The following is a 27,840-nucleotide window of genomic DNA, read 5'->3' as shown; positions in this document are numbered from 1 at the left end:
GTAGCTGAGGCTGGCCACGAGCCTGCGATTCTCCTGTCCCAGCCTCCCAAGTACTAAGATTACAAGCATGTGCCACCATGCCCGACTGATTCTTTACCTTTAATAATAGCTAATATTAATACTACATCTCTGATATGCCAGGTATTGTTTTAGCCAATATATTCTGTTTTTTTTTGGGGGGGGGGTACTTGGGGTAGAACCCAGGGGCTTTCCTACCTCTGGGCTATACTCTCAGACCTATTTTATACTTTATTTGGAAATAGTCTCACTAAGTTGCTGAGAGCCTCACTAAGTAGCTGAGGCTGGCTCTGAACCTGTGAGATCCTCCTGTCCCAGTCTCCCAAGCAATGAGACTACAAGCATGTGTGCCACTACACTCGGCTAATATATATTCATATTTTATTGACCTTTTGAGATAGGCATTACTAACCACATTTTCACCTGAGAAAGAAATAGACATGGAATTTAGTAAGGGATAGTTAGTGACCAAGCAAGGGCTTGACATTCCTAAGACCAGCTCTGGATCTGTGTCTTCTTAACTCCTTAGGATACCAGGCCTCACAGTTCTGTTTACATTGAATATTGGTTTCATGGTAACATAGAGGTATTTTGGGGATGAAGATAATGCAGATATTTGATATTTTAAGTAGGAACATGCTAATTTTCCTCATGAAAAGATTTTGTGATAAAATGAAAATAAAGCACTAAAGTTATTTAGAGATTTAGAAAATAGCTAAAATATATAATAGTCTTAAGATAAATGCTTTCTTAGTCATCATGTGGGAGGCTAGAACTGCAGTATATTTTCTTGAGGAAAAGAAAAATTACAATAAACACAAAGAAGAAAAAAGAGACGTGAACTTTCTTGCTAATTGAGTAGGAAACAAGAATCTGTAGAAATTCTGTATTAAAATACCTAGTTTAAAGCAGTCTATATGCCTAGATAAGTGATGTTTCTCTCCTTAATCTCACATACCTTGTGCTGACATTTTAAAAAGTTACAATGTTTCAAGATAGGCATCATGAAAGACAAGCCCCATGAGTTATTAGATAAAAGAAATGTTTGCTGTCTTGATGATGGCACTGATGGGAGTTTAGGTCTTGGGTGCTATTAATGTTATTTTACTAGTGTCATTGTGGTGTGTGTGTGTGTGTGTGTGTGTGTGTGTGTGTGTGTGTGAGAGAGAGAGAGAGAGAGAGAGAGAGAGAGAGAGACAGACAGACAGACACTGACACTGACACGTACATACATACTGGGGATGGAATCCAGGGGCTTTCTACTTCCGGGCTACACTCCCAGACCTATTTTTTATATTTTATTTAGAAACGGTCTCACTAAGTTACTGAGAGCCTCACTAAGTAGCTGAGGCTGACTTCAAACCTGTGCTATCCTCTTGTCTCAGCCTCCTAAGTACTGGGATTACAAACATGCGCCACCATGCCCGGCTACTAGTGTAGTTTTAACAACATAATTTGAAGTCAGGTCAAGCTGTCCCACCTGAATTCTTTCCCATCCCCCAAATCCATGGCCATTCTTGTTAAATCTGTTAAAAGGTTAATGTATATTTTAAAATAAATACGCTAAATAAGTAAAATAGCAAATACATGATTGGAGGAAGTTTTTAATACTGAAATACAAACAATAGTAGATTCAAAATGGTATTCTAATCTTTTTGGTCCTTGATCAGGGATGCCAAATTTTAGAGTTTCCCTGCCCTGAGTGCATGAACTTTGAGATATTTTACCTGCTTCAGGTTTCCTGAGTGAGCTCTGCACCCTCCTGCCCCTGTGACATGTGAAAAAAGTATTCAGTGCTACTGACTAATGTTCTTCTCTTGACTGAGATGCCTTTTGTCCATTTTTCCTCTCTGGCTGATGCTTCCTGTTACAACTCAGCAGTTCTTGTTTCTTCCCCTTTTAGAAGTATTTCTGGCCACAAAACTAAATGAGGTTAAATGCCAGCTCGCCTCATCTTTCCCATATTCACATAATATCCTATGTGTAACTTTCTTAGACTGCTTATTATGTGGATTTTTTAATAACAGGTTTTTAAACTGTCCTCTCCCTGTGTCTTCTCTGCCATGTTCAGTGTTCATCACATATTGGAAGCTCTGTCAATATTTACAGAGGGATACAAAGAGCTGCTTCCTTTGGAGTTGATTTTTTTTTTAATCCCTGATGTTTCCACAAGAAGTAGTACAGAAACCCTTATATGAAGGGAGCATTCCCTGCTAGGCTTGCACTAAACTGGAGAAGAGTGTTTGTTATAAGACTCTCATGCTGGTGAGGATGCACGTCCACACATACCACACACACAAGCCACTCCAAGTAACAAGACCAATAGAAGCATGGGATAATCTATTATATAATATACTACAAATTGCACTATTAGCACATTATAGAGATTAATTGGCATTAAAACCACCAATGGACAGTGAAGTAAATTTTGCCAGACCATATTATTTATGGTATCTTTGCTTTTAATCATATGTTCTTCTTTTTTTTTTTTTTTTTTTTTTTTTGGTGGTACTGGGGTTTCTGGAAGCCCTTCTACCTCCGGGCTATACTCCCAGACCTATTTTTTATACTTTTTAAATTTGGAAACAGGGTCTCTTAAGCCAGCACAGCTGGCTTCAAACCTGCGCCATCCTCCTGTCTCCACCTCCCAAGAGCGGGGATTACAAGTGTGCGCCACCACGCCCGGCTTCATATGTTCTTTTTTTTTTTTTAATCAAGATCTTGGCACTGAGTAAGTCATTCTTAGCCAACTAGCAAATTATTTTAATTATTTTTACAAAAAAAAATGTACCTGATTTAAATTTTAATTTTTACTAAAAATGTTAATAATGCTATGTTGACACTTAATTTATCTTGCTTGATTACTAATTACTTTCTGGTTTTATTGTTTATCTAGAAAATCGGGTCTTTGGCTTTAGTCAGATACATCCTGTCTATTTAAGAAAACCAAGTCAGTGGCAATCTAACATATGAGGGTACAGAAACTGAACCGGTTGATTCAAAATGGGAACAACAAGTGATGAGCTGGTGTCCGTGGAACAGACGTCCTCCTCTTCCCTAAACCCCCTGTGTTTTGAGTGTGGCCAGCAGCATTGGACAAGAGAAAACCATTTATACAATTACCAGGATGAAGTGGATGATGACCTTGTCTGCCATATTTGCCTTCAGCCTCTGTTGCAGCCACTGGACACCCCATGTGGACACACATTCTGCTACAAGTGCCTCAGAAACTTTTTACAAGAGAAAGATTTCTGTCCATTGGACCGGAAAAGACTTCACTTCAAGTTGTGTAAGAAGTCTAGCATTTTGGTTCATAAACTTCTAGACAAATTATTAGTTTTATGTCCATTTTCTTCAGTGTGCCAAGATGTAATGCAACGCTGTGACCTAGAGGCGCATCTTAAGAACAGGTAAGCAAGAAGTACAAAAGAGAAGCAACTAGGTTTCTCCTGGTTGTCCAAACAGATTAAAAACTTGATTTAAAAACACTTCAGAAACTGGGTGTGGTGGTGCGTGGTTGTAATCCCAGCACTTGGGAGGCTGAGATAGGAGAATCGTGCAGGTTCGAAGTCAGCCTCAGCTACTTAGTGAGGCTCTCAGCAACTTAGTGAAACCCCATTTCCAGATAAAATATAAAATAGGTCTGGGAGTATAGTCTGGAGGTAGAAAAGCCCCTGGGTTCCTCCCCAGTACCACACACCAAAAAAATGTTAAGTAATTTAGCCATTTAGTGAATCCATCATCTGATAATTCAACTTGATTTTAGTAAAAGAATTGATCTTTAAAATTAGTTAAGCCCTAAGGAAGAGGTAAAATTCATGTCATGTATATAGAATCACAGATATAATAAATGAAATGAGAAATAAATGTATTGGTTTCTAAAATAAGCCATTTCTGCTATATAAATTTTGACTATTGTGAAAAACAATGCATAATATATTCTATTGCATTTAGATATAAAAGTATAAGTTTGGTAGGGAGTGATTTGTTTGCTCACATAAAATCATAGAATTGAAGGAGATTATCTAATATAACCCTTTCATTTTCATTTCTACTACTATGTTATAATCAGAGTTTCACATACCCATGAATACAAGTGTTGATTGTGTTTCTAAATAGTGTTATAAAAGGGTCTCCCCATACTCATTAGAAAGAACTCATTATTGTCCCAATTATGGGACACCTAAAAACTTAAATTGAACAACAAATATAACCCTTATGGTATAACTATTATGTTCTAGAGTTCTGTCAAGAAAAGTAATAGGTGAGTGATTTGTGGTAATATTTGTTAATATTATTAATGACATAATGTTAGTAATAACCCTATATAATCTCTAGGTTGTTTCCATTCAATTTTAATGTGCCTTTGTCAATTTCATTGAAATATTTGCAGAATTGAAAACGTGGGACTTAATGGGTCAAAACATATGAGAAGAGAAAAAAATTGAAATGTTATTAAAATGCTAGAAACATTTAGGTTTATAGAGAAATAGCTTAAATCTAAACTACATTGTCTAAAAATAGCAACTAAAAAAGAATAGAATAGATAGACTTGAAAATGCATGTCATGTGGCTCACATTTTTGTGTCTTCTGTCACTAGCAGGCATTGACTCTGAACCTGAATTGGCATCAGACTTTGGAATATGTTAGTCTAGTTATGGCTAAAGAATAGTTGAGGCTTCTTATTTCTCTCCGTAAAACTTTTCTCTCTGTAGAACTTTTTAGAGTATAGGATTTGTGTCTGTACATGACCCTTCTCGAATGTCAGTGTTGTGATTTAGAGGAACCAAACAAAATCTTAATTCAGTTACTTATTTTGAGAGCAGAAATTTTTAGGAATATTCCTTTAACTTGCATATGAGAATTTAAAAAATGCAATTGGAGCATTACTAGTATTTACTACCAAAACATTTATGATACTGTTCTAAAAACTTGGAAATCGCAAGCTGTCCTTTATTGGTTAACAAAGGTTGAGGTTTTTCTGTTGTTGTTTTGTTGGTTGGGGATTGAACCCAGGGGTGTTCTACTGTTGGTTGGGGATTGAACCCAGGGGTGTTCTACCTATTAGATACAGCCTTACCCTTTTTTTTTTTAAGGATCTCATTAAGTTCCCGAGGGCCTCACAAAGTAGCTGAGGCTAGTTGCGAACCTGCAATCCTCCTATCTCAGCCTCCCAAGTATTGTGATTACAGGCATGTACCACCATGCCTGACTCAATTATATTCTTTGAAAGTTCCATTTTCTAGGTATGCTTATTAATATTTGACTTACTAATTTTATCATTTTCAAGATCTTAGACCTATAATGTGAAAAATACAATAAAAAGGTAGATATTGGGAAAGGTAGTTGTTTGCTAGCTAAGGATATTTAACAAGTATAAGAATATAAAAATTAAATTATAAAATTTAGTAGGATTTTATAGCCTATATGAACATAGATATAAGAGTCTTACTCTCTCTAGTCTCTCAATTAAAAACATTGCAAATCAAGTAGAAATGTTTATCTCTAACACTCAATCCTATATAACACAGTTCTTTGTTTATTCATTCAACAAATATTTACTATTTACTATGTGCTACAGCTATTCTATCTGCAAAGTCATCTCAGCAAGCAATAACAAGTTAGAATCTACTGCTAGTTTTGAATTTGTTTTGGATCCACTTGCCCAAAGTTAACTCTCAGCTAATGTTTGTTCAGTTTAAGTGTTGACCAATGTTCTGGTTATCCATTGCTGAGAAACTAGCCACCCCAAACACATAGTGACATAAAAACTACCTTTGAATTCTGTGAGTCAGGCTTTCAGAGGATGCAGCTGGAATGGCCTGTCTCTACTGCATATCTGGGCCATATTTGGGAAGAGTAGAAATTAGAAACTGCAGTGGTTACAACCAGAGTTTTCTTTCAAGGTTGCTTCTTACTCACATATCTGGCTCCTTGGTGGGGATGACTAGAAGCATGGCCTCTGCCAGGACTTATCAGCTGGAGAACCTCAGGGCAGAGTTCTTACCTGGTGGCTCTGCTCCGGTGAATAAGGCAGGTGCTGCATGGTCTAGTCTAATATAGCCTTGAAGTCTCCTGGCATTTCCTCTGCATTTTCTCTTTTCGAAGTAGTCACAGGCCTACCAGACCTGTGGCAGGGGGCATTGGTGTCACCTTATGATGAGAGAAGGTAAAAAACATTGCAGTTTTATTCCATACCAACAGAAGCTAGTAAAAGAATGATATCAAGAGGCACAGAATATAATTATTATGACTATTTGTGGGATCTCTGCCCACAATCTAACTTGTTAGAAACTGATTAGTTTGGTTAGTTTTGCTGGAATTCATAGAATTTGAACATCAACAACAATGAGTTGTATAAAAGTTTCATGGCTATCCTGTATCTTTGTCCTTGTATTTTTAGGGTTTGGAAATCGTTTATTACTAGAAACAGAGCATTAGCTCTGTTTTTGCATGAAATTGGCGATTTCACATATAAGATCACCTCCCCTATTTGAATGGCATTTTCCTAAGAAATATGTTTCAGTTTGAGAAGAGCTGGCAGTTTTCTACTCTAGGTAAAAGTAAAATAGCTAGGAAAAATAAATGTGTTTTTAAATTACCATAATTAACCGATTATATGAAGAAAAGTAAAAAAATGAAGAAATTAAAAAATAAAGGCAGTGTCCAGCTTTGAATGATAAAATAAAGCCTGTAAGCAATATTTTGTTTATATTAACTGTGTAACATTGTCATTACTTTGTGAAGTTCTGCCAAACAACATCAGTTATGAAGCATTGCTCATACCTCTTCTACATCTCATTTCAAACATTTAACATTTAAAGCCTATGGTAATTATGTGTTAATTTTATTGTTAAATTATGCATTTGTATCCTACTTTATGGCAAGATTTGGCATTTTTTTATAATTTTTAAGAGAAACTCAGCTGATGAACTAGAAAAGGTCTCAGGATAGAAAAAGAGTTCTTAAAAGTTTTCTCTTGGTTGTACCAACTCAAGTGGTTTTTGTTTTTTGTTTTTTGTTTTTTGCTTTCTTGTGTCCTTTGAAGGACAAACAACTTAAATTTTATGAAGTCCAGTTTATTCTTTGCTTGTGCTTTTAGTGTCATATTTAGGAAACTGTTTGGTAAACCAAGGTCATAAAGATTTACACCTCTCTATTTTCCTAAAAGTTTTATAGTTTTAGCTCTTACATTTAGATCTCTGATCTATTTTGAGTTGCTATGGAAAAATATAATGTGTATCATTCAGTTCTTTATATTTTGAAGTTTTTTTTTAAATGACCTGTCACACGGTCTATCTTAGTAAATGTTCTGTTGGCACTTGAGAAGAATAGGTGTTCTGCTGTGGATGGCTGGCAGTGTTCTATAGTCTACTCGGTCTAGTTGTTTTATAGTGTAGTTAAATCTCTTTATTCTCTTGATCTGTCTAGTTGTTCTGTCCATCATTGAAAAATGAACTATTGAAGCCTTCATTATTGTTGAATTGTCTTTTCCCCTTTAATTCTTGGTGTTTTAGGGCTCTGTTTGATGTGTTCAGAATTGTTCTATCTTCTTAATGGATCAAACTTTTCTTTCAACATTATAAAATTTCTTTGTCACTAGAAAAGGACCAAACTGAGATGTAGCATGTTGTACTAAAATCTATTTTGTTTGAAACTTGCATGCTCATCCAGTTCTCTTTTGGTTACTGCTTGCATGGTATATGTTTTTTCGTCTTTTACTTTTAGCCTATTATATCTTTGAGTCTGAACTGTATCTCTTATAGACAGCATATAGTAGGTTTATGTTGTGTTTTGCTTCTTAACCCATTTTGCCAAACACTGAATTGATTTTGGAGAGTTTATGTGATTTGATATAATTACTGAAAAGGGTAAGATATATGTCTGCCATTTCCTATTCATTTCTATGTCTTATTTTTGTTTCTTTATTCCTCTGTTCCTGCATTTGTGTTAGATATTTTCTAGGGTACCATTTTTATTCCCTCATCATTCTTTTAATTAAAATTTATTGTTTAGTGGTCATCCTGGTATTACAAATAACATCGTAACAGCCTGCTTCAAATAAATACTAATTTAATTTCATTATATAATGAATAACATATAGAGAGATTGCTGCCCAGTGACTTAATAACAAAATGTTCACTCTACAAATACTGTAGTTCTGTCCTTTCTCTTTCAGTTCTCAGTGTTTAAAAACTTGAGGGATGATGATTCTGAGTTGTCTGTCAATCATGAGCTTTTCTCTGTTCAAGCCTGTCAGATCTTCTTGTCCTTTAAGAGCTTTATTGTGATGTGTATTTCACATACTGTAAAATTCACTGTTTTTTTTTTTTTTTTTTTTTGTATTAGGAATTAAACTCGGGCATTCTACTTATGAGCTGCACCACCAATTGCACCCCTCCTCCTTTTTCTTTTTCTTTTCTTTTTTGAAACAGGGTCTCACTAAGTTGCTGAGGCTGGCCTTGAACCTACGATCTTCCTGTCTCAACTTCCCAGGTACTAGGATTACAAATGTGCACTACCACACTCAGCTTAAAACTCACCTATTTAAATAGTACAATTTTAGGATATTCACAATTTCTTGCCTGTTAGCAGCCCACGTGCTCAGATTTTTTTTTTTTTTTTTTTGGTGGTACTGGGGTTCCTGGAAACCCTTCTACCTCCGGTCTACACTCCCAGACCTATTTTTATACTTTTTACTTGGAAACAGGGTCTCTTAAGCCAGCGCGGCTGGCTTCGAACCTGCGATCCTCCTGTCTCCGCCTTCCAAGTGCAAGGTATTACAAGCATGCACCACCATGCCCGGCTAGCATGCTCAGATTTTAACATCTTAACCCTCTTTTTTTTCTTAAGCCTTGTAATTTTGAGTGTTTGGTTTGTATAGAATGCATATCTGCTATATTAACAGATATGTTTCTACTGTAATCTGGGCTTTTGCCCCAATCACAGTGAGTGTTCTTTCTCAGGTCACCATAACATGTATTAGTGAGCTTTCTGTTGCCAGGACAAAATACCTGAGATCAAAGCTGTATGCGACTATGTAATGTGAATATAACATTGTTAACCTGGACACTCAGTATGGGGAAGTGGGGCAGAGGGGCACCAAGAACTGTGTGAATATATGCCATTTTCAACATGACCCACATTTTGATGTGAGACTATAGCGCACCAATAAAAAAAATGAAATAATAAAAAAAGTAAAAAGAGGAAAGGATTATTTTGGTTCAGAGATTTCAGTGCATGGTCACTTGAACCTGTTTCTTTGGTGATATAGTACTTCATGGTGTGGAGTGTGTGGTGTGGTGAAGGAGGCCTGTGCACCTCATGGTGGCCAAGAAGCAAAGAGAGACAGGAGGGACCCCAATAACCCCTTCAAGGGTATGTACCCTAGTGACCTAACTTCCTTCCACTAGGCCCCATTCTTAAAGGTTCCACTACCTCCCATTAGCACCATTGGCTGAGAATCAAGCCTTAAGGCATTAACATGGGCCTTTGGGGACATTCCAGAGCCAAACTATATCACCTAATTGCCAAATCAAATACACTTTTTGGTCCTTATCTTATTTAACCCTTTGTGGCAGTTTCTTTGTTGGCCTCTTTTTCTTTGTTGATACCCTTCTCTCTCTTAGTTAAGTCCTAATCTCCTTTAGTTGGACTCTTTCATAGTCTCCTTCTGCCTAGTGATTCTATCTCAGTCTGTTCAGCTGGCCCATCTTGTTTAACTATAGGTGTTCCCAAAGGTTCTATCTATAGCCTTCCTCTAATGCTGGGTGAGGTCATTTTCCATGTTTTTGCATGATAACATAATATCTTCCCTGTTTCCTGTCCATATTAGCAGTTTATATTTTCATTCCTTTAGGAATGTAAATATGCCAGTTTATTCACTTCTGTAACAACTTTAGGTTTACCTTTTTAAATTTTGTTAATGCTGGGCATGGTGGTACATGTTTGTAATCCCAGCATTTGGTAGGCTGAGACAGGAGGATCATGGTTTGCGGACAGCCTCAGCTACTACTTAGGCCCTTTACAACTCAGTGAGACCCTGTTTCAAAATGAAGAATAAAAAATAGGGCTGGGGGCATAGCTCAGAGGTAGAATGCCCTTGGGTTTCATCCCCAGTACTGAAAAAAAAAATTTCTTTTTGTTAATGTGTGTAATAACTATAAGATGGACCTTATAATTATTTAGTTGGGGGGGGGCGGCTAGGACTGTTAGTTAAGCTCATTTCCAGGTGTTCATATTCTGTTTATATTCTTCATTTTCTGTTCTTGTTCTATTTTTCCCATTGAAGTCTAGTTGTTGACCATGTGGATATTTGTATATGATATATTTTTTTGAAAAATTTTAACCTATCATTTTAGTCACAATGTTTTTATGGCCTAGTTTTTGTGTCAACATTTTAGTGTTGAAATAAAATGTTTTTTAAATGTATTTCTAATGAAATCTGCTTGCTTGGCAAATGTAATGTTTTCCATGATCTAATTTTCAGAAATATTTGTCAAGCCCTTGCCATAACATTTCCTGGAGTGCTATACAGCATTGCAGAAAGAAAAATCAGTTGTTCTGCTTCTTGACAAGGTGAAGAGAACACAAGAAACAAGAGGAAAATGAATAAAGGAATTTCATAGCTATTCTTTTCAAAAATTTAAAGTATAAATCTAGTTCTCAAGGGAAAAATTACTACTTTGACAGTTAAGGAGTATTTTAATTAGATTTAATTCTCTACCTTATTTTGTTTAAAATACTGGATTTTTTTTTAATAACACTGTCATTGAATGAAGGTCTGCAACCCTCTGTAAATGGCCTACAGTCACCATTCCTCCCAAGGGTGGCTCTCATTCCCTTTACTAGTTTGTGTCTTCCTCTCACTCTTCAAACTGGGCATTATTGGTCACTATGTCCTATCAAGTGTCAGATGGAAAGGAACTGGGACCTTTATGTCATTTCTAATATCTGTTACATATAAGTCTGTATTTAAGAATTTCATTGGTTATGAGTTTAAACAAGCACTATCTGCTCTGTTTGCTTGAATAAGTGAAAAATAAGTATGTAAGCAGGCCTTATTTCTTGGTGCCTCTGTAAGTTTCCCAAGTACTAGGAGTATATGGTTCAGCTTATATAGCATATCTGTAAAATCAGTTTTGCAATTCTAATTTCACAGACCAGGGGATACATTTTTGTCTCCTTCAGTGTTCATCATAAATTATTTGGGCCTTTCTAGTGCCTTGCTGTGAACTGTAAAGCTTCAGATGTATGAGCATCCTTGAAGTGTTTGTATAAGATGACTGTAAAGAATGCAGTCACACACTTGGTACCTGTCTCAGGGTACTTTTCTCATGGTGGAAGAAGACTGGCAATTCCCACGTCTCTGGTTAAGGCATCCTGCCTGCAAAAAGGGTTTTGTGCTCTGCATTCTTATCATACAAAAACAACTATTTGGGGTGTTTTCTGGTGACTGCTACTTACCGGAATATGATTTTCTGCTGAAGCATTCTTTGTGGTATATACCAACCAACTGTTCATACCAATGCCTTTTGTTTTTAATTCATCTGTTATGTGGAGTTGGAAGAATTTAATTTGGATAGAGATCAGAATTATGTACTGCTTGTGAGTATTTAGAGGATCTTTTTGCATAGAAGCCATTGCCATTCTTTTTTGAGTTGTAAACTGTTAATCCACTACCCTCTTTCTTTGTTTCTTCCCCCTGCCCCCAAATCATCTGAAAACCATCTGGTATTCTAGATGTCCTGGAGCTTCTCATCGGAGAGTTGCCTTAGAGAAAAGGAAAACTAGTAAAACTCAGACAGAGATTGAGAATGAAAATGGATCCACTCTAATAGATCCTCCAGGTACTTTATCACTAGAAACTGATTGTTCGGGGACAGGCACAAGCACCGTGCCTGCTGAGCGGAGCTCAACATCGGCGACTCTCCCAGTGTGGACAGAAGAGCCTGGCCTGGACAACCCTGCCTTCGAGGAGAGCACCGGAGCTGACAGTACGTGCAGCTCATCTCCTTACAGCCTTCTTTCCCACCACTCTTCCCAGATGCACTTTTGTCCTCCTTAAACTTGACCAAGATATAATTTACATATCATTTCATCCAACCTTTTCAGTGTATAGTTGTAGCAGTTTGTATTTTAAGACATAAAATGTGAGTCTTACCCTGGAGGAAGGTGATCCTGCTCTTCTTCTTTTTTGCTATAATCCATGAATTCACTAGTCATTCACATGGCTGTGTGTGTGTGTGTATGTGTGTGTGTGTGTACATAAGAAATCAGCAGTATCAAGAACAACAGAAACAAAAATAATAGCTCAAATCAAGTGCTTTCTTTGTGTCAGGTACTGTGCTAAGCACTATTAACTAATTAAATGCTTGCACAACCACTGTTGTTTTTTTTTTTAATAAAACTTAAGCTGAGGCTTAAGAGAGTAAATGGTCAAGTTCATATAGCCACTAGTAACTGGGGCAGTAGCGTCTGTATCCAAAGTCATACCTCTAACCATCATATTCCTCTGGACCCAACCTCTGTTCTAGCTGTATGCTACTAGAAAATAAATAGAAAGTCTGCAGTCCTAGATCTTAGGCATACCTTGGTATTTGACCCTACATATTTACTTCTAAAAATAATTTTCTTTTACAAACTATAAAGTGTACTACATAGTCAAAATTTTCTAGTCATAACTATGATCCTTTTCATCTTCTGAGACTCAGTTCATGATCTTCCTCTTCTTAGGAGCTTGATATGGCTACTCTCTCAACACATGTTGTTTATCTACCACAGATTTAGTGTTTTCTTTCCCTTAACTTGAGCTATTTACACTTATTCTCATGGCCCAGACAAAGGTGGCTTTGCGCTAATGTTTCTTCATTAGGTCACCATGCCTGATCTGAACTGATGTGAGTGCTATTCACTGATCACCTTAAGAGGAAATGTTTAGATGATTTTAAAATAGGTTTCTTTTCATTTCTTTTCCAGTAGTATTGCTTACTTACTAATCATCTACATGGTAACGTGAGATGCCTCACTTACCTAATGAGAATCAGAGTATAAAAAATTGTTATTTTGTCTGTTCTTCCCTTCTCAATTATAACTTGACAGCGGCACAGCAGCCACTTGGTTTACCAGAAGGAGAAGTTACCACGATTGAAATTCACCGGTCCAATCCATACATTCAGTTAGGAATTAGCATTGTGGGTGGCAATGAAACACCACTGATTAACATTGTTATCCAGGAAGTGTATCGGGATGGGATCATCGCCAGAGATGGGAGGCTCCTTGCTGGAGACCAGATTCTTCAGGTATCAATTTGAATTATTCTGATATCTTGAGCCTTTTATAAGTTTAGACTTGAAAAATTGTAATATTATGGAACCTGAATTAGATAAGTTAGTTTTGCTGTGTGTTGGGGGGGAGGGTACTGGGGATTGAATCCAGGGGTACTCTACCTCTCTGAGCTACACTCCTAGCCCTGTTTTATTTTGAAACAGAGTCTCTCTAGGTTGATGAGAGTATCACTACTTGCTGAGGCTATCCTCAAAACTGTGATCCACCTGGCTCAGCCTCCTAAGTACTGGGATTACAAGCATGCACCACCATGCCCGGCTTAGTTTTGCTATTTCTATGTGCAAAACAAGATCAGAGTTTATCTGCAGTCTCTCTAGTTTCCCTATATATTTGAAATGTAATTTTTCTCTTACCTTAATTTTCCCTGAAGAAAAAATACATGCATGTGGTTAAAAGTATATATTCATGTATAAGTTTTCCTATTAAACAGCCACTTTGCAAAGGAGGACCATATGTCTTCATTGCCTTTGCTGCTAACCAGAGATTCATATATAGCCTTCTGAGAAGTTTTTAAGACAAAAATACTGTTTTTATAAATTATGTCTATATCATTATTAAAAGCAATAAGGCTTTTATAAAACATTATTAAGAATTAATCGTTTTAAACAGGGCCTGGTAGTGCACACCTATAATCGCAGTACTTGGGAGACTGAGACAGGAGTCTCAGCATGTTAACTTTGTAAGACTGTGCTTCAAAATAAAGAGTAAAAAAGAGCCAAGGGTGTAGCTCAGTGGTAGAACTTCCCTGGGTTTATCGCCATTACTACATATAAACACACAAAAAAGGAGTATTTTTGGTTTGATTCAAATCCTCAATAATTTAGGTGTTTTCAGTTTTGAAGGAAAATAGTCATATGTTTGTCACATTGGACACACACACACACACACACACACACACACACACACACACACACACACTTAGCCCCAAAAATGTGATGGAGTTTACTGTGCTGAAGCTGTTTTTATAAGATCTAGAAAGACTTTTATTTGATCTCTACTTTTTCTTTAGCAGTTTGTAGAGGACAGAGATTTTGCCAATTGTAAAATATTTCTTTTTTTTTTTTCTTTTTTTTTCGGTGCTGGGGATTCTACCTTCTACCTTTGAGCTACACCCCCAACCCTATTTTTCTATCTTTATTTTGAAACAGGGTCTCACTGAGTTGCAAAGGGCCTCACTAAGTAGCTGAAGCTGTCTGAACTGCAATCCTCAGCCTCCCAAATGCTGGGATTACAAGTGTGTGCCACCATGCCTGGCCAGTTGTAGAATATTTCTCAACCTACTTTACAAAGAAAATATGAGGCTACACACTTATACATGGTTGTAAAAAATAGCTGCATTTCATCCAGGCAGTATGTAAAGTCCTTTGTGATATGTCCAAATGTAAAGATGGAAAAATGTAAACCTAAAGATAGGTAGCTTTTAGCTAAATAGAATGTTAATTTGATTGCTGAGTCCTTGTCAGCCTGGTTTGCTAGAAACTGCCCTTAAGTTCTGGTCTCAACCCTATGTTAGTCAACATTTCTATCAGTCTTAGGTGGCTACTAAATGCATATATGTTTGTGTGTGACAACTATGAATTTGATGACCGAACTTTAAAAGATGTCAGTGGGCCAAAAAGCCAAATGCCAAGTAGTAGTGATCAAAATTATAAATTCCAGAAAACAAAGATAAACCAATCTCAGATAAATAGGAAAGGAGAGACCTTGTCTTTTTCTTTTTCTTTTTTTTTCTTTTTTTTTTTTTTAATTGAGGTACAGGGTATTGAACCCTGGGACATTCTACCTTTAAGCTAAACCTCCAAAAAAAAGGATAAAAGGATTTCAGGGAATCACAAACACCTAACCCAAAGCCTGAACCATTGCAGATACTCAGAAAATGTTGGTTCCACCTCAGACCAATTTGGAGAAGAATTCTAATTGTGATAAATAAGAGTTATGTTCATTTGTTCAATGAATAATTGAAGCTAGATATATTTTAAGTAATGTTACACACCTAGGAATCAGTCACTATAATTATTTCATAATTGTAAAATTTAATAAGTATATGATATTTAAGTATTGAATTATATTTAGTGTTAGATATGTATTATACATATGGACCAAAGAATTAGAGTGAAATTATAATTGCTTACTTTAAAGTAAAAGTTACTTATTTAAAATAAGATTGTGTACTTTGAATGAACCACTTTCTTTAAAATAGGACTTTATTTTTTCTGGGTTAAATGCATTTCATTTGGAAAAGCAAATTTATAATTCAGTAGAATTTTAGTTTCTGTTCAACTAGAACGCTATTTCATTAGCATTTGCCCTGTGCTAATGCAGGCTGTTTATTTTTATGCTGAACCAGTGAAGTAGATGGTAAATAATATTTTATAGATGAGAAAACACACTCAAACAAGTTCTGTAATTTCCCTGAGGTTATATTAGTAAAATGGCAAAACCAAAGACTAACTCATGACTATGATTAAAGCCTGTGATCCTAACTGCTATTTTCTATTCAGTGATAGTTGTTGTAGGACAATTTTAGAAACTCTGTATTTTAAAATGCCTTTAGTGTGGCCCTCTAACATTTTCACAATGTTGTTTCCATTGGAAATGTCATAAACATTTCTGCAAATGAGAAAAGTTTGTCACATGCTCTTCATATTTCTTTGTATTATAGGTCAACAACTATGATATCAGCAACGTGTCCCATAACTATGCCAGAGCTGTCCTTTCCCAGCCTTGCAGCACACTGCATCTTACCGTGCTGCGGGAGAGGCGCTTCGGCAGCCGAGCATACGGCCATTCTGACAGTAACTCTCCTCGAGAAGAAGTTTTCCATGTGGTTCTTCATAAACGGGACTCTGGTGAACAGCTTGGCATTAAATTAGTCCGAAGGACGGATGAGCCAGGCGTCTTTATTCTTGACCTGCTAGAAGGGGGACTGGCAGCCCAGGACGGCAGGCTCAGCAGCAATGACCGGGTACTAGCCATCAATGGGCATGACCTGAAGCATGGGACCCCGGAGCTTGCTGCCCAGATTATTCAGGTAAATATTGAATGTCCAGCCTTAATTTCCTCGTCGAAATATTTGTTGGCACGTAACATCAGCATTCAGGGAATGTTTGAAACTTCATTGGAAAAATCAGGCATTCTTCAAAACCCACACTAGTGTAAATTCCTTATAGACAAAGTTTTTTTGTTTTGGACTTTGGGGACAGTTATGTATAATGTGTAAGCTCCACAGTTTATGTTCATTCACATTTGATCTCTAGGCTCCACCTAGTAATCCAGATATAGTGGCTTGCAGTGCCGTCTACCTTTAGCAAGCAGGAAAGTGAGCTCAGGGGAGTTGTGGTTAACAAGCTTGTGACTTACCAGATCTCTTAGCTCCCCTTCAGGATCCACATAAGTAAGGAGGAAATAATTTTTTATTAATCTCTACGCTTGGGAGGCTGAGACAGGAGGATCGCGCAGGTTCGAAGCCAGCCTCAGCTACTTAGTGAGGCTCTCAGCAACTTAGTGAGACCTTGTTTCCAAATAAAATATAAAATATAAAATAGGTCTGGGAGTATAGCCCGGAGGTAGAAAGCCTCTGGGTTCCACCCCCAGTACCACCAAAAACAAAAACAAAACAAAAAATAGGGCCGGGGATGTAGCTAAGAGGTAGAATGTCTCTGAGTTCAATCCCCAGTCCCCCCCTCCCCCGCCGCCAAAAAAAAGAGCCTAAACCCAAATGTTGGTCCATCATTTAAATTCTAAATGCCCACTTCCATCATATTCACAGAATTGTGTCTTTCAGGCAATTTTGAAAAAGCATTTGCTTCCATTAATAGTTTTGTATAAGTAGTTTTCAAGCAAAGTTGAAATACTAACTTTTGGTTATAAGGTATTAGGCAATAAGGAAAATGAGTCTGTATATTGTATAAAAATCCCAAAGGAAGCTATTCAGCACTTTACATAGTACAACCTAATAATTTGAAGTTTTAGAATTTTAAATACCAGGGTTTTTATATGCTCTGTTGGCATTTACCTTTAAGACCAAGTTTTTAGATTCTGCTTGGAGGGGCCAGCTGAGTATGTTGTTCCTTTTGTTATTTTGGTGGTACTGGGGTTTCTGGAAGCCCTTCTATCTCCGGGCTACACTCCCAGACCTTTTTTTTTTTTTTTTTTTTAATGGAAACAGGGTCTCTTAAGCCAGCGCGGCTGGCTTCGAACCTGCGTGATCCTCCTGTCTCTACCTCCCAAGCGCGGGGATTACACGCATGCACCACCATGCCCAGCTAGTTATTTTGAAGAACTTGTTTGAACCTTTAATTAAGTGCTTAAATAGCAAATGAATTATAGTAAGGTATTAAAACTATCACATTTCAACTTGAAATAAAGTGATATTTTTTCTTTTTTCTTTCTTTTTTTTTTTTTTTTTTTGTGGTGCTGGGGATGGAACCCAGAGATATTCTACCTCTGAGCTATACCCCCAGTCCTCTTTTTTATTCTTTATTTGGAAACAGGATCTCACTGAGTTACAAAGGGCCTCACTAAGTAGTAGCGGAGGCTGTCCTCAACTCATGATCCGACTGTCTCAACCTCCCAAATACTGGGGTTACAAGCATGCACCACCACACCCAGCCAAATAAAGTGATTTTTTAATATTATTGACTTTAATCATGAGGAAGGTTTTCACTTTCTATCACAATTCCTGAAAGTATGTTCTCATATTTTCCCATAGGAATAATAGTAAAATTTGAAATGTGGTCATGACCAAGAATAAGCATCAAGTAAATCAGACTTTAAAACAAGGACAAAATAACTTTTAAAATATAATATAGATGTGAATCTACATTTAAAATTATCTTGAGGCCTACAAATTTGAAATGATAGTCATGACACACTAAAATAATTTAACACTTTAAGGACATGTATATGTGTGCACATTCAGGTATGTGTTTTAACCACAGAAGTTTTAAAATAGTAGCTAATGAAGTGAACTTTCTTCCTCCCTGCCTGGGTCAGGCCCTGGTACAGTGATTGAGAAGCATGTAGATAATGATTCTGCCTGTAATCTTTAAAATGTCAAACATCATTTATGATCCATGGTGATATGTGTGTGTCCTCTCCAGGCCAGTGGAGAGAGGGTGCATCTAACCATTACGAGGCCAGGGAAAGCCCAGCCTGGTAATACCATCCGAGAAGCAGGAAGCCACAGCAGCAGCCAGCACCACGCGCAACCGCCCTCCCACAGCAGACCAAGCTCACACAAGGTGAGGGCTTTTAGTTGTGGTTGTATTTTAATTTATGCCATCTTCAGAACATCATTGTAACAAGCTGATGAGATTTAAAAATGAAGGCATTTTGTATGCGAATCACACCTCAATATATCTGTGTTGGAAAGGTGGACATAGGTGTTTGTGATGTGAAATACATGTTTTGCCACCTTGAAGAGTAACTTCCATTGTCTCAGTTCCCCAGCCACTAGAGATGTTTCTTGGCAGGAAATATTCCTGTGTCAAGTGATTGGCAAGAAGTGTAAAATCTTACAGAAAAATCTACTTGTTTAGTCTGCCTTGAAAATGAGATTTAATGTGGGTTGCTCATTTAAATATAAGTATTGGTCATGTTATTGAAAATCCAAAGAGGACATAATTGACACATCTATATTTAGCAATTGGACATATTGCTTATATAATATAATTAAATCTGAATATTAAACGTGAGTCATAAATTTTGATAGGTACATGTATAGGATATGTTTTTATGTGAAAGCTTAAAGGAATATTACCCTAAAAGATTTAAAAATCCTTGTACGTTAAGCTTTGTTACTGCCTCCTCACAATCAATATTCACTGATTTATAATATATTCCAAGGTCATTTATCTGTGCTGAGAATTTTCGTGCTATCTCGCATGCATTCCAAAATTCAAAAAAAGATGGTATGTCAGCATCTTCATGTTAGTTACTTTACTTGATCTTTCATTTGAACTAAATGACCAGAAGGCCAGGAATATCTAATACAGTGATATGATGGGCACCCAGTTATCTGAACTGAAATAACAGATTTCAGTCATTCTTCTTAAAGTGCTTAACTTAAATATTTATTGATTGATCTGCTTAAAAACCACAGTATGCTCCTTTATGCTAAAGTAGCACTTAAATTTAAGTTCAATATTTGAGAGAATAATTCCCCTTGGAATCTGTTATTGTTGTCATAAAAAATAAAAAAGTGTGGCTAAAAGTAGTATTTTAGGCCAATTGAGTTTTCTGGCTTTCTACACTAAGTAAAAATGTGTCACTGGTTTTTGGTTTAGTTAATACTTAAGGGATATTATAACCACAGACTTGTTCTCATTTCTGAACAAAAACCAAAATATATGAAGCCTATAATTTTGCCTTTATAATAATGACTGTAAAAAGCAGTTATTGTTTTGAAAAGTAATTTTGAATATTGTTTCATATAACTAGTCCTTGCTTTGCAAGAATATATATAAAACCAGCCTTTGCACATATATATGTAATTGAATCTTTTATATATAATTGACACAGTAATTTGATACACATGGTATCTGATAATACAGCTTTAGGACAGTTTAAAAATTGTGTTTATTCTACTTATTTTTCTTTTGGACACATGTATTTTTCTGTCGTAACTACTCATTTTTACCCCTTTTTGTTTGTTTTTTGATTTTTGTTTCTTTGCGGGTCTGGGGGTGGAATCCAGATGCGTTCGACCTCCGAGATACACCCCCTACCCTATTTTTTATTCTTTAGTTTGAAACAGGGTCTTGCTAAGTTGCAGTGGCCCTCACTAAGTAGCTGAGGCTGTCCGCGAACCATAATCCTCCTGTATTAGCCTCTTAAATGCTGGGATTATAAGTGTATGCCACCACACCCAGCTACTCTCTTTTATTTTATATGAGAGTGTTTTTTGTTTTTGTAGTCCTGACAGTTGAACCCAGGTGTATTCTATCTCTGAGCTATACCTGTAATCCTATTTTATTATTTATTTTTAAACAGGGTCTCACTAAGTTGCACAAGGCCTCACTAAGTTGCTGAAGCTGGCTACAGACCTGCAATCCTCCTGTCTCAGCTTCCAAGTACTGGGATTACAAATGTACATCACCATGCCCTGCTTATGTGACAGTGTTTTAAAAAGCATTGCTGAATTTATTCTTTATCTAGGTATTCTGCAAACCCTAGCTGGTTAGAACAAGTGTGTGGAGCATAATGTGTATAATGTGTTCGTTTGCCTATTTATTACTAACATTTTATTTGTTATGTGGAGTTCTGATTAAAGAAAAATAAAGATTTACAAGGGAAAACACATGGAAATTCACCAAAACAACCTGTTCAGATGACTATAATTATTGCTAAAAGTTAAAGTATAATCAGGCCTGGTGGTGCACGCCTAGAATCCTAGTACTAGGGAGGCTGGAAGGCTGAGACTAGATGATCACAGGCCTGAGGCCAGCCTTAGCAACTTAGCGAGACCCTCAGCAACTTAGTGACATCCTGTTTCAAAATAAAAAGTGAGGCCGGGCATGGTTGCGCATGCTTGTAATCCCCACATTTGGGAGGCAGAGACAGGAGGATCATGCTGGCTTAAGAGACCCTGTTTCCAAATAAAATATAAAATAGGTCTGTGAGTGTAGCCCAGAGGTAGAAGGGTTCCATCCCCAGTACCACACACACAGAAAAAAAAAAAAAAAACTACACTGACTAATCTACCACACCTCTCAGTAGCTGCCTGGATAAACATTCTTATGGTTTTGAATCCTTGGAAAATTTCCTGAAGCCTTCTGAGCATAATCTTTGAAGTTTGCTTCAGTTCCTGAGGAAAAGTTGTATACATTTCAGCCATCTAGAGCAGTATAGCAGTCACCTTTAATTGCCTAATTACCTAACGGCAAAAATTGCTTACATAAGTGTACTCGAGGCTGGGTTGTCATAGTTGTGTTTGCCCAATTTTGAAGTATACTAACATAAATTTTATACATAATGATTTTAACAAACTGACAGAGTCAAAACATCTTATAGGAATATATGCTTAAAATTTTATCAAATTTTAAGCATATATAGATTGTAGATTCTGAGGAAAGAAAGATGAGCTTAGAATTCTAGGTCCTGCTTTAGACATTTGGTAAATACTATTGTTAACAGTAAAGTACATTTTAGCCCTTTTTTTTAAAATTTTTTGGTACTGGGGATTGAATTTAGCAGTATTGTACCTCCAACCTACATCCCCTGCCCTTTCTTTAATTTTTTTTTTCTTGAAACAGTCTCACTAAGTTGCTGATTCTGGCCTCCAACCTGTGATCCTCCTGTCTCAGTGTCTCAGCCAAGTACTGGGATTATAGGCCAGCATCACCATGCCTGGCATGTGTCAGCTTTAAAAACAATGTCATTATGCTTTTAGTACACATTGGTTCAAATCCTCATGGGTTCACTGACAGTGTGTGATTTGTGGCAGGTTACCTGACCTCTTTGAGTGTGTTTCCTCATCTGTAAAATGGAGCCAAAAGTAGAATTTACTTTCAGCACCATCATAAGGATTAAATGAAATAATACATGCAGAAAATTGGCTCTGCACAGGCTAAGTCCTAATAAATGTTATTATTTTAATAATATTTCATATATCCACCTTGTTACTAAACTCTACTTCAAAAGGAAATTATTGTTTTAATTTTTTTTCAGGAGTACCTCAGTAATGAATACTAGTAACAAATGTAAATATAAATACCTTTTTTCTGAGAATATTAGTTTGTTAGAAAATTATTTCCCTGTCATTAGTGATTTCATATTCTTTTGGTTTTTCCTGAAAGTTTTGAAGATTAAATTCATATTTGCTTCATGACCAAGCACTTATAATTCTTGTCAGTAAGAATCAGGAGCTAGGTCTGCTGTATTTTTTTTCCTGGCAATTTGCAAAACCCACAATCAGCTTATTCTCATACTCTTAAAACTTCAAAAGCATTGTTTACTTTTATAGAATTAATCATATCTTAGAGCTCAAGATAATTATATAGTTTATGTGCTTATTTTTCTTTGACTTCCTTATTTTAACAATCCTAATTTTTTCAGTTTTATAGTTACATGAAAATATATCAGTTCAAAGTTTGATAGTCATAGCCAGTGTGCCTTTTTTTTTTTTCAGCCTGGTAGTATTTGGAGTTTTTTTGTTTTATTTTTTATTGGTGCATTATATTCATACATCATATTGGGGTAAGAAACTTGTGTGAACATACATGTGCACATCACTGATTTAACCCCCAGTGTACCTATTAAGAACAGTGTATTGCCGAGCCAGTGGTGCACACTTGTAATCCCAGCATTTGGGAGGCTAAGACAGGAGGATCGTGGTTCACGGACAGCCTCAGCTACTTAGTGAGGTGCCTTGCAACTCAGTGAGACCCTGTTTCAAAATAAAGAATACAAAATAGGGCTTGGGGTGTGGCTTGGAGGTAGAACGCCCCTGGGTTCCACCCCTAGTACCAAAAAAAAAAAAAAAGAACTATTATTTTCACTTCTTACTAAGGAGTTAAGAAAATTAATTTATAAATACCACATACATTGTCATCTTACTTTAAGCTTGTTTTTAACCCCATAGTTATTACCCAATTTCTTTCTTTCATGCTTTAGGATCTTACTCAGTGTGTTACATGCCAAGAGAAGCATATTACTATAAAGAAGGAACCACACGAGTCTCTTGGAATGACAGTGGCTGGGGGCAGAGGAAGCAAGAGTGGTGAATTGCCCATCTTTGTGACCAGTGTGCCACCTCACGGGTGCCTCGCACGAGATGGCAGAATAAAGAGAGGTAAGATAGGATCCCAGCACTTGGGAGGCCGAGGCAAGAGGGTTGTAGGTTTCAAACCAGCCTCAGCAACTTGGTGAGACCCTGTTTCAAAATTTAAAAAAGACTTAGGATGTAGCTCAGAAGTAGAATGCCCCTGGATTCAATGCTCAGTACCAAAAAATTTAAAAATGTTTTTAAAAAGAAAAGTAAAATGGGACATTGAACAATCTCATCACATCTTATCCCTTAATTAAGCTCACATTTAAAAAAAAATAAAGCATACCAACTTTTGAGCAGGATGGGTGCATATCTGTAATTCCAGCAACTCAAGACGCTATAGCAGGGATGTCACAAGTTCCAGGCCAGCCAAGGCAACTTAGTGAGACCCTGTCCCAAAATAAAATGGACTGGGGAGGTAGTTCAGTGGTACAATGCTTGCCTAGCATGCATGAGGCTCTGAGTTTGATCCCTAGTACTTAAAAAAAAAAAAAAAGGTATCTACAAAGATTTTTATTAAACATGACTTTTTAAAATTCTTTAAAATGTCCCTTGTGTATGAAAGCATAACATTTTCCTGTAAGGCTAGAGAAGTACCCAGTATACAGGAAAATTGATGAACATTGACAATGATTCCAGAATGCATAAACTGTTACTCAGACTGTGGATTCTTTTATTTCTGGAAAAGATCCTCTCTGAGACTTATGCTTCTAACATTATATGAGATACCATTAAGGGCCATCTCACTAAAATACAAATGTTGCTGCCATGCATGGTAGCACACGCTTGTAATCCCAGTACTTGGGGGACTGAGACCAGAGGATGCGGGTTCAAGGCCAGCCTCAGCTACTTAGTGAGGCCCTCCACAACTTAGCAAAATGCTGTTTCAAAATAAAGAATAAAAAATCGGTCTGGTGGTGTAGCTCGGAATCCCCAGTAAGGCAAAAAAAAAAAAAAAAAAAAAAAGTGGATAAATGTAATTTTAAGGCTGAATTCATTCACTATTTTATATTTTCTCTCAATACTATGTAATTTTTATATGTAGCAAGTTATATATAATAAGGTGGGAGGGTATAATTAACCACTATTACCATGATAAAAAAAAGTCTCAATTTAGTTTGCTCCTATAGAAAAAAAGTTTTCTACACTGAGAATATTTTTCTTAAATAAGCCAGGCCTGCCTATAATCCCAGTACTCAGGAGGATCACAGGTTTGAGACCAGTCTCAGCAACTCAGCAAGGCCCTCAGTGACTTAGTGAGAACCTATCTCAAAATAAAAAAATATAATAGGACTGGGGGTATATTTTGGAGGCAGAATGCCCTTAGGTTCAATCCCAATACCACCAAAAAAGAAAAAAAATCTGAAAAATACATGATAACTTGGGAAATCCCCATTCCCCTTTTGCATTCCTTCCTCGAGCAAGAAAGGATATTTAAATCATGAGTTTCATTGCTTTGTGTGGCCCAGGGATATCATCTCTGTTCATGTTTGCCCTGAGTGAACTCAATAGGGCTGTCGTTATATAAAATGAACTAGAATGTATTAAAAATATTTCTAAGACCAAAGGGTCAAATAGTTTTTGAATTGGAAGTAACTTCAGAAATCTATGAAACTAAAAGAAGTGAAATGACTGTGCCCGGCACCTGCACACAGCTAAACTCAGCTCATGATTTGAACTTCCAGTACTATCAGTGCATTAATACTCTTGCCTTCTTCCTATGTATTATGACATTATTTTAAATTTTTTAATTGTTTAGAATGTTTTCTATGGGTTGAACTTGTCCTCACTATTATAAAAATTTAAAGAAGTTAAAAAATGGTCTTTTACCTTATCTGAGTTATTAGAATAATCATTTGGTGACGGAGGTCATTTTTCGGGTTTCTTCATTTGGACAAGGTGATGTGTTGCTGAATATCAATGGCATCGATTTGACCAATTTGAGTCACAGTGAGGCTGTTGCTATGCTGAAAGCCAGTGCTGCTTCCCCGGCTGTTGCCCTCAAAGCACTGGAGGTCCAGATCGTGGAGGAAGCAATGCAGGCCTCAGAGGAGCCGCCCAGCACTTTTAGTGAGAATGAGTATGATGCCAGCTGGTCTCCATCGTGGATCATGTGGCTTGGACTCCCAAGGTACTGGTAACTTTTTTGTTGTTTAATGGAGTAATCAAATTAGCAAGCTTTATCTGTGTATAGCTTTATCTGTGTATAGCACAATTAACTTACCCATTGTTGGGAGGGAAGGATTCAGCCAAAAGCAGCAACATCAAATTATAAAAGAAGTGGTTTTTCCTATTACATTTATACAGATTTAATAACAAGAACTAAGCTAGAAAGTTTTATATCTTTGTGTATATGTGGTACTAGGGATTGAACCCAGGGACATTCTACTCTGAGCTACACTCCCAATCCCTTTTTATAATTTTGTACTTTGAAACAGGGTCTTACTAAGTTGCTGATGCTGGCATCAAACTTGTTATCTCTCTGTCTCAGCCTCCCAAATATTGGGATTATAAGCGTGTGCCAGCATGCCCACCTTGTGTAAAATGAAGAAAGCAATCCTGCCGTTCTATTAAGTGTCTTAAGCGAGCTAGCTGTAAGATGGGTGTTTCTGGCATTTGCCAACATTCGTTCTGATCTCTGCTTAGACTTCACATGCGTGTTTCCCCAGAAAAACCAAGCCAGTGCCAGTGCATGGAGCTGTGCCCCATCCCAGAAGCCTTTCTAAAAGCCCTTTCTTGTCTTCTTAACTTTCCCTTAAAAGGCAGAACTTTAAAACTCAGTTTTTACTGGATACACAACTATTTTAGCTGTTCCATATTTATGAAGAGCGTTGCTTCAGAGCTGGCTAAGGCAGCCACAGCATTCCGCCACTGGCTGGTGTCAGGCCACAGAAGCATGTGGACATGGAGCCTCCAGGGTTACCTCAGGGTGCATTCCTTTCTCTAGGCAGTGGTTCTTGGGTATTGAAATGAGGAGAATTATATTACTATCAGTATGTATTTTGAAATTAGATTTTTACTGTATGTAGAAATACTAAAACTGAGTTATGATGAACATTTTGACTCTTACCCAAGTAGAAAAGCCACTTTTTAGCTGGGCATGGTGGTGCACACTTATAATCCTAGTACTTGGGAGACTGAGAAAGGAGGATTGCAGGTTTGGAGCCAGCTCAGCAACTTTGTGAGACACAACTTAGTGAGACCCTGTTTCAAGATAAAAAATAAAATAGGGCTGGGGTGTAGCTCAAAGGTAGAGTGCCCCTGGGTTCAATCCCCAGTAACACACACACACACACACACACACACACACACACACACACACACACACACACATACACACTCACTCATAAAGCCACCTGTTTTTAAAAATAAACATAAGCAAGATTGTTCAAGTTTGAGTCATCTAATTTATGTGGAATAAATTTATAATAACTAGCATTTCTATAGGGCTTTATGGTTTATAAAATGCTTTCACTTAAAGAGTGGCAGGATAAAAAGCACAAATGTTGGTTTTCATTTGTGAATAACCTAACTTGCTGACTCATTCTCTTAGTTAAGTTTAAAAAAAAATTAAGGGCCTAAATTTGTAATAGAGTTCTTGTCACAAATATGTAAGGACCTTGTGGAGATTCTTACAAGGATGATTAAACTATTTGGTATGTTTATTCCAGGTATCAGCACTGATTACTTTTTTCCCATTAAAAGGTCAATACAGGTTCAATTGGTTTCTATTAAACGACAGAGCTAGCCAGGCGGGCATGGTAGCACAGGCTTGTAATCCCAGCATTTGGGAAGCTTAAGACAGGAAGATTGTAGTTTACGGACAGCCTCAGCTACTTAGTGAGGCCCTTTGCAATTCAGTGAGACCCTGTTTCAAAATAAAGAATAAAAAATCGGGCTGGGGTTGTAGCCCAGAGGTAGAATGCCCTTGAGTTCCATCCCCAGTACCACAAAAACAAAACAAAACAAAAACTACAGAGCTACTATCTAGACTGTGAGGTTCTAGCTCTCAGAGGGAACCTCATTTATTTTGTTCTGTTCTCAGACTGATACCTGAATCTGTCAGTGTCAGCGTGGAATGGTACCCTGGGTGAGCAGCTGGTACCTGTGGTGCACAGGTGCACGTGAGCCACTGATGATGTCTGCCCCTCTGCTGATAGAGGCGGCATGGTGACCTCTGTTCCTTGTATTCCCTTTAATCCTCCTAATCTGTTACACCAGTCTCCTTTGGAGTCAGCACAGTTCCTTCTTCATTAGCAACATTTTCTGTTGTGCCAGCCAGAGTAAGAAAGGTGTTGTTTTTTGTTTTGTTTTGTTTTGTTTTGCTTTGTTTTCTGTACTGGCAATGGAACCCAGAGGCATTCTACCTCTGAGCTGCACCCCAAACCCTATTTTTTATTCTTTATTTTGAAACAGTATCTCACTGAGTTGCAAAGGGCCTCAATCCTCCCATCTCAGCCTCCTGAATTCTGGGATTACAAGCATGCATCACCACGCCCAGCTCAAGAAAAGTTTTTAACAAGAAATAGGCAGCACGGTAACTGCCTATTTTTTTTTCTGGTTTTGAGTCCCACTATATTGAAAGAAAACTTGTCAACTAAGATGTGGGTTTGGGGCTGAGGTGTAACTCAGGTCCCTGTTGTTTGCAAACTACAGTCAAGTGTATTCCTATGTGTGCAAGTCGCCCCATAAGTAGGTTTATTGC

General features: G+C 37.1%; 1 protein-coding gene across 1 annotated transcript in view; it reads left to right on the top strand.

Annotated features, from left to right (window-relative positions):
* Positions 1 to 3,021: 3,021 nt before the first annotated feature.
* The window catches only part of LNX2 (ligand of numb-protein X 2), a gene marked incomplete at both ends in the record, with an annotated part of 29,394 nt that continues 4,575 nt past the window's right edge, over positions 3,022 to 27,840 (top strand). The window contains 7 exons of the mRNA XM_080689644.1: positions 3,022 to 3,428; positions 11,762 to 12,015; positions 13,121 to 13,320; positions 16,029 to 16,397; positions 18,469 to 18,609; positions 22,982 to 23,159; positions 25,035 to 25,266. Of these exons, the coding sequence (XP_080545770.1) occupies positions 3,022 to 3,428; positions 11,762 to 12,015; positions 13,121 to 13,320; positions 16,029 to 16,397; positions 18,469 to 18,609; positions 22,982 to 23,159; positions 25,035 to 25,266 (1,781 nt within the window). The remainder of the gene's footprint in view (positions 3,429 to 11,761; positions 12,016 to 13,120; positions 13,321 to 16,028; positions 16,398 to 18,468; positions 18,610 to 22,981; positions 23,160 to 25,034; positions 25,267 to 27,840) is intronic.

This window comes from Muscardinus avellanarius (genome assembly GCF_963383645.1).
Source record: "Muscardinus avellanarius genome assembly, chromosome: 2".
Lineage (NCBI taxonomy): Eukaryota > Metazoa > Chordata > Mammalia > Rodentia > Gliridae > Muscardinus > Muscardinus avellanarius.
Note: the sequence above shows the minus strand (reverse complement) of the source record. Positions and strands in the feature narration are given on the sequence as shown.